The sequence below is a fragment of the Protopterus annectens genome, chromosome 8.part0 (assembly GCF_019279795.1).
Source record: "Protopterus annectens isolate FY-2018-M chromosome 8.part0, PAN1.0, whole genome shotgun sequence".
Taxonomy (NCBI): domain Eukaryota; kingdom Metazoa; phylum Chordata; order Ceratodontiformes; family Protopteridae; genus Protopterus; species Protopterus annectens.
This window is the reverse complement of record NC_056741.1, coordinates 1,102,879,358-1,102,894,024: the sequence shown is the minus strand read 5'-3', so window position 1 is coordinate 1,102,894,024 and position 14,667 is coordinate 1,102,879,358. Positions and strand designations below refer to the sequence as shown.

The window sequence follows — 14,667 nt, the reverse complement described above, 5'->3', positions numbered from 1 at the left end:
GCAAAGATTAAATGGTTAGTGCACAGCTGAACTACTCTGTGTGTGTGTGTGTGTGTGTGTGTGTGTGTGTGTGTGTGTGTGTGTGTGTGTGTGTGTGTGTGTGTGTGTGTGTGTGTGTGTGTGTGTGTGTGTGTCTTTTAATTGCAGTCTTGTGATTTCTTTGTCTTTACTTCTTTTTCTTACATGCCTGTCTATATGCCTATCCATTTAGGATGGAACGTGGGCTACCCATAAAGTGATCCAGGTTCCCAGTAAGAAGGTCACAGGATGGATGATGGAAGAAATGCCAGGTTAGTGAAATACACATGTTGGAAGAAGTACATATTCTCTACCTATGTGTAGGTGAAGTTGTTGCAAAGAGGGACATTTCTGAGTTTTCTGTTTTCATTTATCTGTCCCAAGTTTTGTGTTCTATTATCCTAAAGCTGTTACAGAGCTAATATAAAATCTGATACTCATTGTAGGAAAGAGCGCTACCCATATCTTATTGCCTAAATTCCCTGTAATATTGTATAAGATGAGTAGTAGGAAATGTATCACCAGGAGGAGGAAGATATTGGTTTTGTTGGGCTCTTATACTCAAGGATAGCTGCTGTTAACCAGTCACTTGCTAGCAAAGCTTATTGCAAAGTTCACAAGGCTCAAACAGAATTGTTTTGAACCACTTATTCAGTGGGGCTGCAGGTACTTAAGAGATCTTCTCAAAAGGATAATGGATTAAATAAAAGTTATTAAATAAACCCAGCAAAATGGATTTCATGTTGTGTCTTCTACAAGCAGCCCAGTCCCACCCACCCCATAATCCATGTACATATATGTGTATATATATATATATATATATATATATATATATATATATATATATATATATATTTTTTTTTTCTAATTCCTCTATAGGTGACCAAAGCTGTCTTAAGAATGAGAAATGTTCCCTCACTTGCTTAGCCTAAGAGTAATGTTTTATGCTCTGCTTTAGCCTAACAGCAATGTTTTATGCTCTGCTTCTGCCTTAGCAGTGAATGTTGTATACATTCTGTAGGTGCACTGGCTGTACAGAGGAGCTATTTGTATTCTAAATTTTATCAGATAAAAGCTCTGCCGTGTTTTTGACAACTACCAAGTAAACAAGTGCACTCAATGAGCACTTTCAGTAATCCAGTATTCTATTGAAGTGGTCTCTGGAAATTCAGATATTTCTATTTCTGAAGCTAGGAAAGATAGAAAAAGGAAATGTTTCCCTGCTCCATGAATTCCTTTGATTCTGAATGGGATGTGGCGGACCAGATTAACCCCTCTCCAGACTGCAGATACTGATGATGAAGACTCTTTCTTTTCAGGCTGTTCCCTAAAGGATATTACTTTGAGAGAGGTCCCTTAACATTATTATGGAAAGCTTCAAATGTGTGGTTAGGGAGATGCCTTCTACCAGGAAAAGATATGGTGAACTATTTAGATGTTGAACTGCCTAAGCCCTCAGTCATTTCCCTTGTAATTGAGGCTTTCAGGGTTGTTCTCTTTAGCACAATCTTGGATCTTGACTCACAGTCCCTGGCCACAAACAAACTAACAAAAACAGACTCTAGCTGGTATAGGAGCGGCAACAGCAATGGATTAATATAGCAATAACCCACGCCTGGGTGTGGGTAATGCTGGATTTACCCACGGTTGGTGTGGTTTGGTCCAGAGGGCGAAGCCCGAGGGACCAAACAAAGCCAACCGTGGGTAAATCCAGAAGTGGGTTATTGCTATTATACTATGACATTATTTAAGAAAAGAAACAATTACTTTTCTTAAATAATGGCATTGTATAATGCCTCTTTGCTGCCCTTCCGCAGCTGTCTGGCATCCACGGCAGTTCTGATGTACTGCGCATGCATGCGCAGTACATCAGAGCTGTGGGCAAAAGCAACGGAGAAAGCAAGATCTCCGTTGGTTTTTCTACTGTTTCGCTATGTTAAATGGGTTTAACATAGCGAGACAGCTTTAAAATAAGCAACGGAGTTGCCCGTTGCTTATTTTAAAACTGTCTCGCTATGTTAAACCCATTTAACATAATAAAAGCAACGGAGATCTTGCTTTCTCCGCTTTTTAAAACCTGTCTCGCTATGTTAAATGGGTTTAGCATAGCAAGACAGCTTTAAAATAAGCAACGGATATCTCTGTTGCTTATTTTAAAGCTGTCTCGCTATGTTAAACATCCTTTAAGCGACATGTTAAATGGTTTAAAATAGCGAGAGACAACTTTAAATAAAGCAACGGAGATGTCCGTTGTTTTTTAAACCTGTGTCGCATGGAAAAGTCCGGGTGACGGACCTTTTCCATTAGTATATCTATTTACTAACTGCTGCGCTGACCAATCAGCGTGCACGTTTTGGAATATTAAAAAAGGGTTATGGTATAAAACCTAGTAGATGACCGAGCTGTGATTTCTATGGATGCTGCTAAGAGTTTGAAGCATCCTTGGAAAATGCACACCTCAACCATCCTGCAGATTTCAGATCATCAGTTACTTGAGTGTCTATATCATGTGGTCGAAAGCTAATAATAGCGAATGACCACAACTTCGAAAACACTGGAACTCAAAGTTGTTATTGTGGGGTCGCACTACAGGGTAGATAGGGGTATTTACCCTTTCCTCACTTTAGTGTGATCTTGAAGTTGGTATATATATTTAGCGGGGGGGTGTGGTGAGCACAGCCCCCCACAATTGCAACTTCGAGTTCCGCTGTTTTCATAGTTGTGGTCATTCGCTATTATTGGCTTTCAACCATATGATATAGACCCGATACTTGAGTATGTGTGGTATAACACAAGACAGGATTAAGCTTAGGGTATTGTTACTATTCCTTTAAAAGAGAAAATACTAGCTCAGTGGCATAGAGAGATGAATCTCCATCTATGACCTAGGTGAATCAGGACTGATTAGTGGCCCAGGTGCTGGAGGAGCTTGCTTAGGAGAGAGCTGCTCACATCTTCCACTGTGGTGTGATTGCAGGGTGTGTTCTGTGGGTGTATATTCCAGTTGTATTCATTGTGAACATCAGATACCAAACAGGTGGCTTGAAATCTTGTGCCACCCACAATCCCTTGTAAATGCCCACTGCTTTCCCACCCTTTGAGTGATACTAGATTAAATGGGATTACACAGCAGAGCTTAAGAATCCTCAATGACTGCTTGGAATACAGCATTCCCACTGTCTTGTGATGGTAGCTGAGATCACTGACAGGCATGAGGGAGCAAAAAGCACAAGGAAAGAGAAAATGAAAAATCTTGAACCATATTATACCCCCAAAATGTTGGGAAATGTAATAAAGTAAAGCTGTGACACTGTAGATGCCTATTCTTTGTTCTAGGACCACTGCTGTTGGGCATCTCATTTGGAGGCATGCCTGGCTGCATATTTAGCCTTTTGCTGATAATGTGAAGAGTCATCTTATTGTAATCTTTTTGGGTTTCATCTCAAGACATTTTTAAAAAGCTGGAAGAGAGAGAGAGAGAGAAAATAATGCAGCCAGTTAAGTAATTTTATCTACCAGTCCTTGTTACTCTAGAAACTATCTATCTAAGGCTTTGATGTTCTTCGTGTTTCACTGTTGCAGTCATAACTGTAGGGTGCTCCTGCCGGCAGGCAGCCTGAAGTCGGCTAGAATCCCAAAGTCTGGGTCCGGCGTCGGCTGTACTAACTAGTACCCTGACGTCAGGACGCTCAGGTATATAGCCCTCAGCCGACGCCATCTTCTCCAGTCTTTCTTGCCGTGCGGTGGAAAGCAGCTCGCAAGTCATTGGTTGGCGATTTTCGAACAGCGTGTTTGGTTTGTTGTCTGTCCGAAGTTCGTACTTCTCTTCTCAAGCTAAGTACCCCATTGGGGAATCTTTTTCTTGTTCCTCCGATGTCAGAAAAAGTTAATAATTGTATAGCGTGTGGAAAACAAATACCTCATAAAGATTTCCACTCTTACTGTCTACCTTGCTTAGGCCCTGACCACGACGTTTCTTGTTGTCTGTTCTGTGCCAGGTTCAACTCTCGAACTATCAAGCGTAGGTACGATTGGGCTCTAAATTACTTCGGTAGACTCTTCAGTTATAGAATGTCGTCGGATACTACCGGAATACAAAAGAAGCGCAAAGACAAGGACAGGCCTCCGAGGTCCAAACAGGATTCGCTGCAGCCGGAGCCAGCATCAGGTTTGGCGGTCGTCAGTGAGGCGCTTTTGCAGCCCCTGTCGTCTGCCACTTCTGAACCGATGGCCGACATGGACTCCCATGGGGAGCCATCAAGGCCTACTGTTTTATCTGCTGCAGGACCTTCGGACGTCGCTCCTTCAGATGGGTCCGGAACCGCTGTGCAGGTACCGGCTTCTGAGGTGGTATTCAGGCCTACTCACATCACTATTACAAAGACAAAGGCAAAGTCAAAGACTCCTGTTAAGCCTAAAGTTTCTGCTCAAGCTGCTTCTGATACAGCTCCCAGGACCCAGAAGCAATTGCTATGGATGGCTGAGGATTTGCTTACAATGATTAGGGGTTCTCACCCCCCTCCTGAGAAAAGGCCTCGACAGGATATTCCTTTGGATTCCTCTGACCAGGCTTCTGTGTCTTCTGTCTCTTCCTCTGATCAGGAATATTCTTTTCCTCCTTATGAGGATTCGGATGCAGAGGATTCTTTGCCCTCTGCCTCTCCTCCTGAAGATTTTTCTTTTGGGGAAACCTTACATGAGATGAGAGAACATTTTCATTGGGAAGGTCAGGATTATTCTGCTTCCAAGAAGAGACTTAGGGAGTTTCTTCTTCTTCCTCAACACAGGCCTTTAGCTATTCCTCCAGTTCTTGATATTGTGGATGATGCTTTCTCTGAGGCTAATTTAAATCCTGATTCATTGGCTCCTGCTCCTTCTAAGCCTGATAGATTTTACAGGGTTCCTGATTCCCATCAATTCTTATTTAAGAACCCTTCTGCAGATCCTGAAACTATTTCTCAGGGTTCTAAGGCTGCTAAGGTTGCTACTTCTAAAAATCCTATTCCCTCTGAGAAGGATTCTCGTGCCTTAGACAGATGGGGTAAAAAGGTTTATACTTCTGCTACCCTTTCTATTAGGGCTTTAAATTGCCAGTTTCATATGTTTAAGTATCAGCAATTTCTTTTGTCTGTTTTGAAGCAAAGGCTTGCTACCTTTCCAGCTTGTGCAGAGGATAAGGAATTACAGGATGTATTGCATGCAACTGAACAAGTTAGCAAACATAGTTTACATTGTGGTTTTGATGCTTTGGAACCTTTTTGCAGAGCCGCAGCCTCTGGTACTATCATCAGGAGACATGCCTGGCTTCGTGAACAGAGTTTGCCTGAGCAGGTTAAGGCTAAACTGTTAGATGCCCCTGTTCAGCATGATGTTTTATTTGGATCTAAGGCTGAGGAGGTTATTAAAAAGATGGAAGAAAAGGCAAAATCTATGCAGACTGTGAAAGACTTCTTACAGGTTCAGCCTCCTAGATTTTCCAGGAATTGGCCCTCCAAAAATTGGTCCTTTCCCACGTCTGACAGGCCTCAAAGGGGAAGATATAGATGCTCCAGGGGTCGTGGTCAAGCTCAGGCCTCGTACAGATCCAGACAATGACTGCTTCTTCACCTAGAAGAGGAGAAGACAGATCCCAATCGCAAAGGAAACAGACACAATGACTCTCTCGGTTGGGCTACAGGACCTCCTTGCCTGGAAGCCCCTCTCGGAGGAAAACTTTCTTTTTTTACGGAAATTGGACTCATATTACCCAGGACAAATGGGTATTGGACGTGATTTTAAGAGGCTACAAATTCCACTTTCATACTCTGCCAAGGGTTGTCGGTTGGCCAGATCTGCCAAAACATCAATGATCAGAGGCCTTAAATCAAGTGGATGCTCTACTGACCATGAGAGCCATAGAGCCTGTTCCACTCTCAGAGATGGGAAAAGGCTTTTATTCACGACTGTTTCTGGTTCCAAGAAAACAAAACTCATGGAGACCTATTCTGGACCTTTCAGTGTTGAACACCTTTTTGGAAATTCCAAAATTCAAGATGCTTACTCTGCAACAACTTATCCCAATGCTCGCCCAGGACGCCTGGATGGTGACAATGGACCTGAAGGAAGCCTACCTACACATTCCTATCAGGCAGGAACGCAGGAAATTCCTCAGATTCAAGGCAGGTTCGAGGCACTTTCAATTCTCTGTACTGCCCTTTGGTTTATCTACTGCACCCAGAGTCTTTACCAAGTGCCTGGCCCCAGTAGTGGCTTATTGCAGACTCCAGGGGATTCAAATTTACCCCTATTTGGATGACTGCCTTATTCAGGCAGACAGCAAGGATCTTTTACTTTAACATCTGGATTTTGTTCAACGTCTTCTCCTTTTACTGGGATTCTCAGTGAACACGAAAAAGTCACAGCTGATCCCTTCTCAGCAAATGATATTTTTGGGTGCCCTTCTAAATACAAGCTTACAAAGGGCCTTCCTTACTCCAGAAAAACAAATACAGCTGGCTTCAATTTTCAAGACTTTGGCAACTTTAACTCAGCTCACTGCAAGGAAATTCCTGCAGGCTCTGGGCTACATGGCTTCCTGCATTCTGTTGATTCCAAATGCAAGACTTCATATGAGAAAGCTTCAATGGTATCTGAAAAGTGTATGGTCACAGCATTACCACGACCTGGACACTATGATTCCTCTCCTCCCCTGCCTCCAAAAGGAGTTCCTTTGGTGGTCCAGGGCATGTGCTTTAAACGAAGGGAAACCCTTCCGTCTGCCTCATCCTTCTCAGATCATAACCACAGATGCCTCGGATTCTGCTTGGGAACACATTTTCTAGACAATTGCCAGCAGGGAACCTGGACAAAGAAGCATCTTCACTGGCACATCAACCTGAAGGAAATGTTGGCTGTCCAAAATGCTCTTCTGGCCTTCGAGAACCTTTTGAAACCTGGGCCTCTTCTGATTCGTACAGACAACACCACAGTCATGTGGTACATAAACAAGCAGGGGGGTTCTCATTCTTACCCCCTTTGCAGACTGGCTATGGCTTTATGGGACACGGCTCCAAATCTGAATCTGCATCTTCAGGCTCAGTTCATTCCAGGAAAACAGAATCTCTTAGCAGACAGCCTAAGCAGAAACATTTCGGATCCTCACGAATGGATGCTAGACACCAGCTTATTCAGCAGGATAACTGCAGTTTGGGGTTGTCCCCAGATAGATCTGTTTGCATCCCATCTCAATCATCAGCTGCCTCTCTTTTGCACCAGGTCCTTCCACAAAACAGCTTGGAAAGTGGATGCCCTGTCATTCAGCTGGAGGAACCTTTCGGGATATGCCTTCCCTCCTCTTCCTCTACTTCCTCGGGTATTACTGAAGATAAAACAGAACAAGCCCAAGTTAATCATTTTGATTGCTCCAAATTGGCCTCGACAGTTTTGGTATCCAACTTTAAAGCACCTGTTCTTGGAAACTCCTTGGATTCTTCCTCTGAACCCTTTTCTTCTGTCCCAGCATCAGGGTCAGATGCTACACCCTCATCTCAAGACCCTTTGCCTGGCAGCTTGGCTCTTCAAAGGAATATGATCTCTTCTGATCTTCCCAAACAAGTTTTGGATGTTCTTCTAGAAGCTAGACGGCCTAGCACTAGGAAATCCTATGCCTCTAAATGGAAAAGATTTTGTATTTGGATGCAGGACCGGGGCTCTAACCCTTTTGTGCCTGATCTCTCGTCTATTCTACTTTACCTTTCTGACCTTTTGTCTAAAGGCCTTTCCTTTTCTTCCATTAAAATTCATGCTTCTGCTATTTCTGCTCATTACAATACTGATCCTCCTGTTTTTTTCTCACCAATTGGTGAGACAATTTTTGAGAGGGGCTAAGAATTTGAGACCTCCTAGAACCCCTCCTGTCCCTGCTTGGGATCTTAATTATGTTTTGGAGACACTTACTTTGCCTCCTTTTGAGCCTGCTGCAGCCTCAGATATTAAGTTTTTTATCTTGGAAGACAGTTCTTTTGTTAGCATTGACTTATGCCAGAAGGGTTTTTAGAGTTGCAAGCTCTCATGGCCGTGGAAACTTACCTTATTTTTCACCAAGACAGAGTTTCCTTGAGGACAAATCCTACTTTTATGCCTAAGGTGATTTCGAAAGTGGCTTTAAATCAGACAATTCACCTTCCTACTTTCTTCCCTAATCCTCAAAATAAAGGGGAAATGATTTTGCATTCATTGGATGTACACAGACAGTTACGATTTTACTTGGACAAGACTAAAGAGTTCAGAAAATCTGACCAATTGTTTATCTCTTTTGCCTCCAGTTCTCTTGGAAAGGCTATTTCCAAACAAACTATTTCCAAATGGATTGCTTATGGAATAAGGTTTTGTTACACTCATTATGGGAAACAGTTTCCAGGTTCTGTGAGGAGTCATTCTACTAGAGCAGCTGCCACTTCTACAGCTTTTCTCAGAGGAGTTCCTACCAAAGATATTTTGGAAGCTGCCACTTGGAGTTCTGTGCATACTTTTTCCAAGCACTATAATCTTCCTCTGTATTCTAAGTCCAGGGCAGGCTTTGCCTCTGCTGTCTTGCAGGGTCTCCTTGCTGCCCCTTCTTCTTTTTAAGCCTCCTCCCCTTTTACACTGCTTTGGGATTCCACCCTACAGTTATGACTGCAACAGTGAAACACGAAGAACATAGTACAGTTGTGTACACCTACCATAAATGTAGATGTTCGAGTGTCTTCACTGTTGCAGTCAATGTTTCCCTCCCTCCTATCCCCTCTTATTCTGGTTTGTTCTCTTTTCCACTTCTTTTATGGTGTATTTGTATTCATTGTTGGATACATTTTGATTTACTGGGAACTTCTGACATCTGGGGCAAGAAAGGCTGGAGAAGATGGCGTCGGCTGAGGGCTATATACCTGAGCGTCCTGACGTCAGGGTACTAGTTAGTACAGCCGACACCGGACCCAGACTTTGGGATTCTGGCCGACTTCGGGCTGCCTGCCGGCAGGAGCACCCTACAGTTATGACTGCAACAGTGAAGACACTCGAACATCTACATTTATGGTAGGTGTACACAACTGTAATTTCTTTTGCATGCAGTGCCAAAGTAGGCATCAGTCCTGGAGCGAGACAAACAGACAGACAGAGAAGAGTTCAAATTGGAGCACAGCAGGAGCAGAGATCCGGTGGTAAATCCCCTCATTATGTTAATAACAACTTGCCATAGTGACAACTGGGCAGCGTCTATTCTAACCATTCAGAGAACCAGTGGTAAATCCCCTCATGTTAACAACTTTCCAGTGACAACTGGGCGGAGTCTATTCTAACCTTTCAGAAAGCCAGTGGTAAATCCCCTCATTATGTTAATAACAACTTGCCATAGTGACAACTGGGCGGAGTCTATTCTAACCTTTCAGAGAGCCAGTGGTAAATCCCCTAATTATGTTAATAACAACTTGCCATAGTGACAACTGAGTGGAGTCTATTCTAACCTTTCAGAGATCCAGTGGTAAAGCCCCTCATTATGTTAATAACAACTTGCCATAGTGACAACTGAGTGGAGTCTATTCTAACCTTTCAGAGATCCAGTGGTAAAGCCCCTCATTATGTTAATAACAACTTGCCATAGTGGCAACTGGGCGGAGTCTATTCTAACCTTTCAGAGATCCAGTGGTAAAGCCCCTCATTATGTTAATAACAACTTGCCATTGTGGCAACTGGGCGGAGTCTATTCTAACCTTTCAGAGATCAAGTGGTAAAGCCCCTCATTATGTTAATAACAACTTGCCATAGTGGCAACTGGGCAGAGTCCATTCTAACCCTTCTCCTCACTCTTCCGGTGCTCTTCATGGGGAGATTTTCCCTTTTTCAAAAATCAGTAGCTTCCCTTAGGGAAGTAAAACACACTTTTACACCACAGAAGCAGTTGGAGTACCGCCTTTCAGTGGTATCCCTTCTACACCAAATGACCATTTAGAGGACACACTACTCATTATGAAAAAATTGCTGGACTGCAAAGTCAGCCCAAAGAGTGCTGTCTCTTGACAGATGCAAGAGATGAAAATCAGGTTTATTTCTTGTAGCAAAAAAGGAAGATTAGAGGAGACATGTTGCAGCAAAAAAGTTCAAGATGCTATGTCTCCGGTCCTCCCTTTGTTAACTCATTACATCTGAGTGATGCCTCTAGGTGCATCTGCAGTTAATTCCTACTGGCGTCTGTAGGCATCAAATATTCCTTGTTCATATTTGCATCAGTAATTCCAAGACCATGCTATGTGTAAGGTTTTCAAAGATTTCATCTTAAAATTTGTACAATAGCAAACTTAACTGGATTAACATTTGACATCTGTCGCCTCACAGTAAGACGCTGTCCGGTTCGATTCTCAGCTAGAGCATCTTCTGCATGGAGACATGCGTGAATGGGTGTACCTTCGTTGAAGGTTGTGTGTCAGGGCTGGTAATTTGGCACGTAAAAATCAACTACCAATCATTAGCGGACTGGAGTTCTGCTGTGGCGACCCCTAACCGGGAAAAGCCGAAAGACGCAACTAGTGCAGATAAATAGATATTAACTGTTTTATGATATTAATTTATATAGATATAATTTTTCACATTTTTTCTGAATATCTCAACAACCAAGTAACACAATAGTCTGTGCTGAAGAGTTTGCCATTTATACTTCTTTAATAATCCTTATGGTTCCGGAGATATTAACGTTTGTTTGAACTGTGAGGACATAATTTGGTTCTGCGAAAAGGCTTAGGCCCCGCCCACTGAAAGTTACAGTGCAAACATCTTGAGCTCCATTGGAGTGAATGAGTTAATGAGACACTCTCTTCATCACCTTAAACATTAAGGATGCCTATTTACAGACCCACATCCATGGGGCTCACCAGTTCCTTAAATTTCAGGAGCAGCACTCCCACCAACAGATCACCCCCCCCCCCCACTTGCCTTTTTTAACATTTCTAAGGCATTCAGTGTTTTTTCCAGCCACATGGTTCCAGGATTTGTCTACGTAAAGATGAAATAGCATTCACATTTATCGTTCCGAAATGAATGTCTGATCCAAGCGTTTTCTCTTAGGGAACTCTAGAAACTTCTGAACTGGATGGTGCAATGCTTCCAGAGTTTAGCATGAAAATCCAGACTAAGCTCTGTTCAACAAATATTCTTGAGATTATTTCAGATGCAAAAATGTAGTCTCCTTCCATCTGAACAGAATACAGTTGATGAAACACTTCCTTCTTTATGTCTTAACCACAAGTCACCTCAATAGTAGGTTCTGCAATGTCCACTTTCATCCTTATGTTTCAAAATGTCAGGCTACACATGAAAAAATGTCCAGTGGTACTTGGAAGAACCTGTGGGACCAAATTAGCAAGTGGAACATGTGCTACGTTTGAACCCTGCAATTTTTGGGGAGATGTCATGATGGCATCATCTGATCTCAAGGAACCTGGGGATTCCATTTGTACTACCAGAACTAGATAATAAACCAATGGGTACATCAGAATATGTCTGAGGAAGCCATTTATATATTTGAGTTCTGGGCTGTTGGGCTAGTGACCACACTAATCTGAAAGACAAAATGAGCATTCAGTATGCCATGCTAACTTTCCAGTTAACACTAAAAACCACAGAGTCTGCAAGCTGTGAAAAACAACATCAAAATGCCTGCAAACGACAGCAACGTCATATAAATGTGGCCCATCAAGAAACTATAAGGAATCTACTCATGCCTCCTATTTAGACTGACCATGATTGTTTAGAACTTGTTAGACAAAACCAACTTAGAGTTATAAACATACATACCCAGCCAGAAGGTCTGTTTATCAGATATTTTGAGAACAGAGATCATGGCCCTGTGCAGATGGATCTTGAACATAACAGTTTTTTTTTGGATATTGTAAGGAAATAGCACTATCTAAAGCAGGCCTGCTTGCCTTGCAAGTAAATTATCATACCCCCAGCTTTTGTTTTACATGGACACTGCACAGTTTAAGCAACAAGTGCCTTCTCAATCAGGTGGGACCAGTGACTTACATTCATATGCTGTATGGCAGACCTTATCCCAAAAGTTCTCTTAAAAGTAACATGGGAGATCATACAGCTGACAGTGCCCAAATGGCCATAGCAAGTATGGTTGTCCTATTTAATCCAGGAGTCAACAGAAAATTCAGTAGCTCTCATCCCAGCAAGCTTCTGTCTCAGCAGGAGAAAAACCATTACACCAACCTCAAATGTTTCATGCTGTCAGACTGTAAGATAGCCTGATGCCAAACGGGCACTTTCTCAACAGCTTCTGAAAACATCAGGAAGACCTAATTCAGAGTTAACAGTCTTCATGAACAAGTGTTATAAAAACTATTTTATCACTGTCTGGAATACTTATTTTCAGGCATAACTACCACCCTCAGGCTGTCTGTAGCTATATATGGCAGACTCTTTATTTTAGTACTTAAAGAAGTTTTACTTTAGTGATGATGATGATTATGTGGTGATGTGTGTGCGTGCGTGTGTGGGTATGTGCGTGCGTGTGTGTGTGTGTGGGTATGTGCGTGTGTGTGTGTGTGTGTGTGTGTGTGTGTGTGTGTGTGTGTGTGTGTGTGTGTGTGTGTGTAAGCCTTACTAACAAACATGTCAGGGAAATGGCACTATATATAAATGGCACTGCATATGCAAATACAATTTCATAATTCTGTATATACCATAGGAGATTATTAGGCTATTGACCCGTAGGTCATTTTAAGCCTAGCCGTTTCAACCCAATGTAATACCATAGAGGTACTATTCAGTACCAATGATTGCATTAAGTGATGACTGCCCATGTTCAGGAGGGTTGTGGACACTATCCCCAGTAAGAATTTATGGTGCTCCATCCACTCATCCAGGTTTCTCTTGAACAGTGTCATAGAGGTGCTCTGTTTCACATGAATTGGTAGCCTGTTCCAAAGGCATGGCAGTTGCTGGGAGATAAATCTGTCCCTCCAGCATGTCCTATTTAAGTCACAGGCCTTATTTAAGTCCCTGGAATGGGTAGCTCTAGACCCATTTGATTTAGGATATGTAATAAGTTCATTAGGTATGGGTCTTGGGTTGCTCTGCAGGCCAGGCATAAGTCTCCCCTAAGAAGTCTATACAATACAGAGTATAGTGACAGAAAATTTAGTCAGTCCTTGTAAGGCACATGCTGGAAGCCTTTGATCTTCTTTGTTAGAAACCTCTAAGGTCTCTCTAATTGCTGTAGGTGCTTAGTACAGTACATATGGAATGGGGCGTTATACTCAATTTTGGGCCAGATAAGTGCCAAGTATAGGGGGTTATAACTTCTTTTGCTCTCAAGGTGATGCCTTAACTAATCAAGTGAGCTATGTGGACAGCTTTCCTTACAATGGTAGACACATGGTGGTCGAAGTTAAGGTCACAGTCAGCCTGTGATCTCAGGTCCCTTACCACTTCATGGGTACTTAGGGTATTGTTATTGATTTGATAGTGTGAAGGGAATGATGATGCATTTCTTTGCATTCAGTTTGAGACCGTGACTAATACACCAGTCGTTGGTCTGCATAAGACCATCCTGGAGTATACTGACATTATTAAGGGATTCAATGATTGCACCTAGATTGCAGTCGTCTGCAAACTTGGTCAGCAACAACCCTTTAGTTTTGACCTGAACGTCTGAGAAGTATATACCAAACAGTAGGGGACCAAGGACTGACTCCTGTTGCACTCCACTGGTAACATGCTGGTTGATGTGGAGTCACCCAGTTTGATAGTGCGTGTCCGGTTTATGAGCCAGTTGGCAACCCATCTTACAATTAAGGGGTTTACATTCACCTTAAGTTTATTGGTAATGCCGGAATGTGGGATTGTGTCGAAAGCCTTTGCCAAGTCAAGGTAATGCTGTGTGCACAGATTTCCCTCATCAGTGTTCTTGGTCACACTTTCAAAGAAATCCACCAGATTTAACAGGCAAGATCTACACTTGATGAAGTATAATTGGGTAGGATCCAGGGTTTGGAGGTCACCTATGTCTTTATAAGGTCCATAATGATATGTTCCATGGCTGGTCAGGCTTGTTGGTCTGTAATTCCCCGAGTCTGTTGCTAGGCCACCTTTGTGGATGGGAATAACTGTAGCTGTTCTCCATTCCACAGAAACAAAGCATGAGGTTAGGCTATGATTGAAAAGGGTACTTAGTGATGATGCTAGTTCATGTTTTAGCCTGTTTAGAAGACAGCCTGGGATGTCATCTGGTCCCACAGAGGCCGTGTTCTTTGCCTTGGACAGTGCTTGGAGGGCCTGCTCTTCAGATATGTAAGGTGGGGGGAAGTTTGGGGAGGGTTTGTTCTAAGTTAGGAGGGGATAAGGGAGTAAAATATTTTCTAAACCTATCCACTAGCAGGTTTGTTATCTCTGTTGGGTTAGTGTGTCTGATACCATTGGCCACCAGTTCTGCACTTGCTTGGGTCCTACGCTGTAGGTTACATATGAAGATATTGTGTGTTATAAAGAATATAGCGAGAAAAAGTCCAACAGTGTAAGTAAACTTACTATAACAGTAGATGTTTGAATGATCACTTTTGTAGTAGCCAAGCTATATGTGTAATATCCTGCAAATAATATAACAGCTGCCCACTTCCGAAGCCTCAGGGC

The 14,667-nt window shown here is 42.6% G+C and overlaps 1 protein-coding gene across 2 annotated transcripts in view; it reads left to right on the top strand.

Annotated features, from left to right (window-relative positions):
- Positions 1-14,667, top strand: part of SELENBP1 (selenium binding protein 1) — a 376,594-nt gene that overhangs the window by 285,374 nt on the left and 76,553 nt on the right. For both annotated transcript variants that reach the window (XM_044080630.1, XM_044080631.1), the window contains exon 9: positions 212-290. In XM_044080630.1, coding sequence (XP_043936565.1) covers positions 212-290 — 79 coding nt within the window. The remainder of the gene's footprint in view (positions 1-211; positions 291-14,667) is intronic.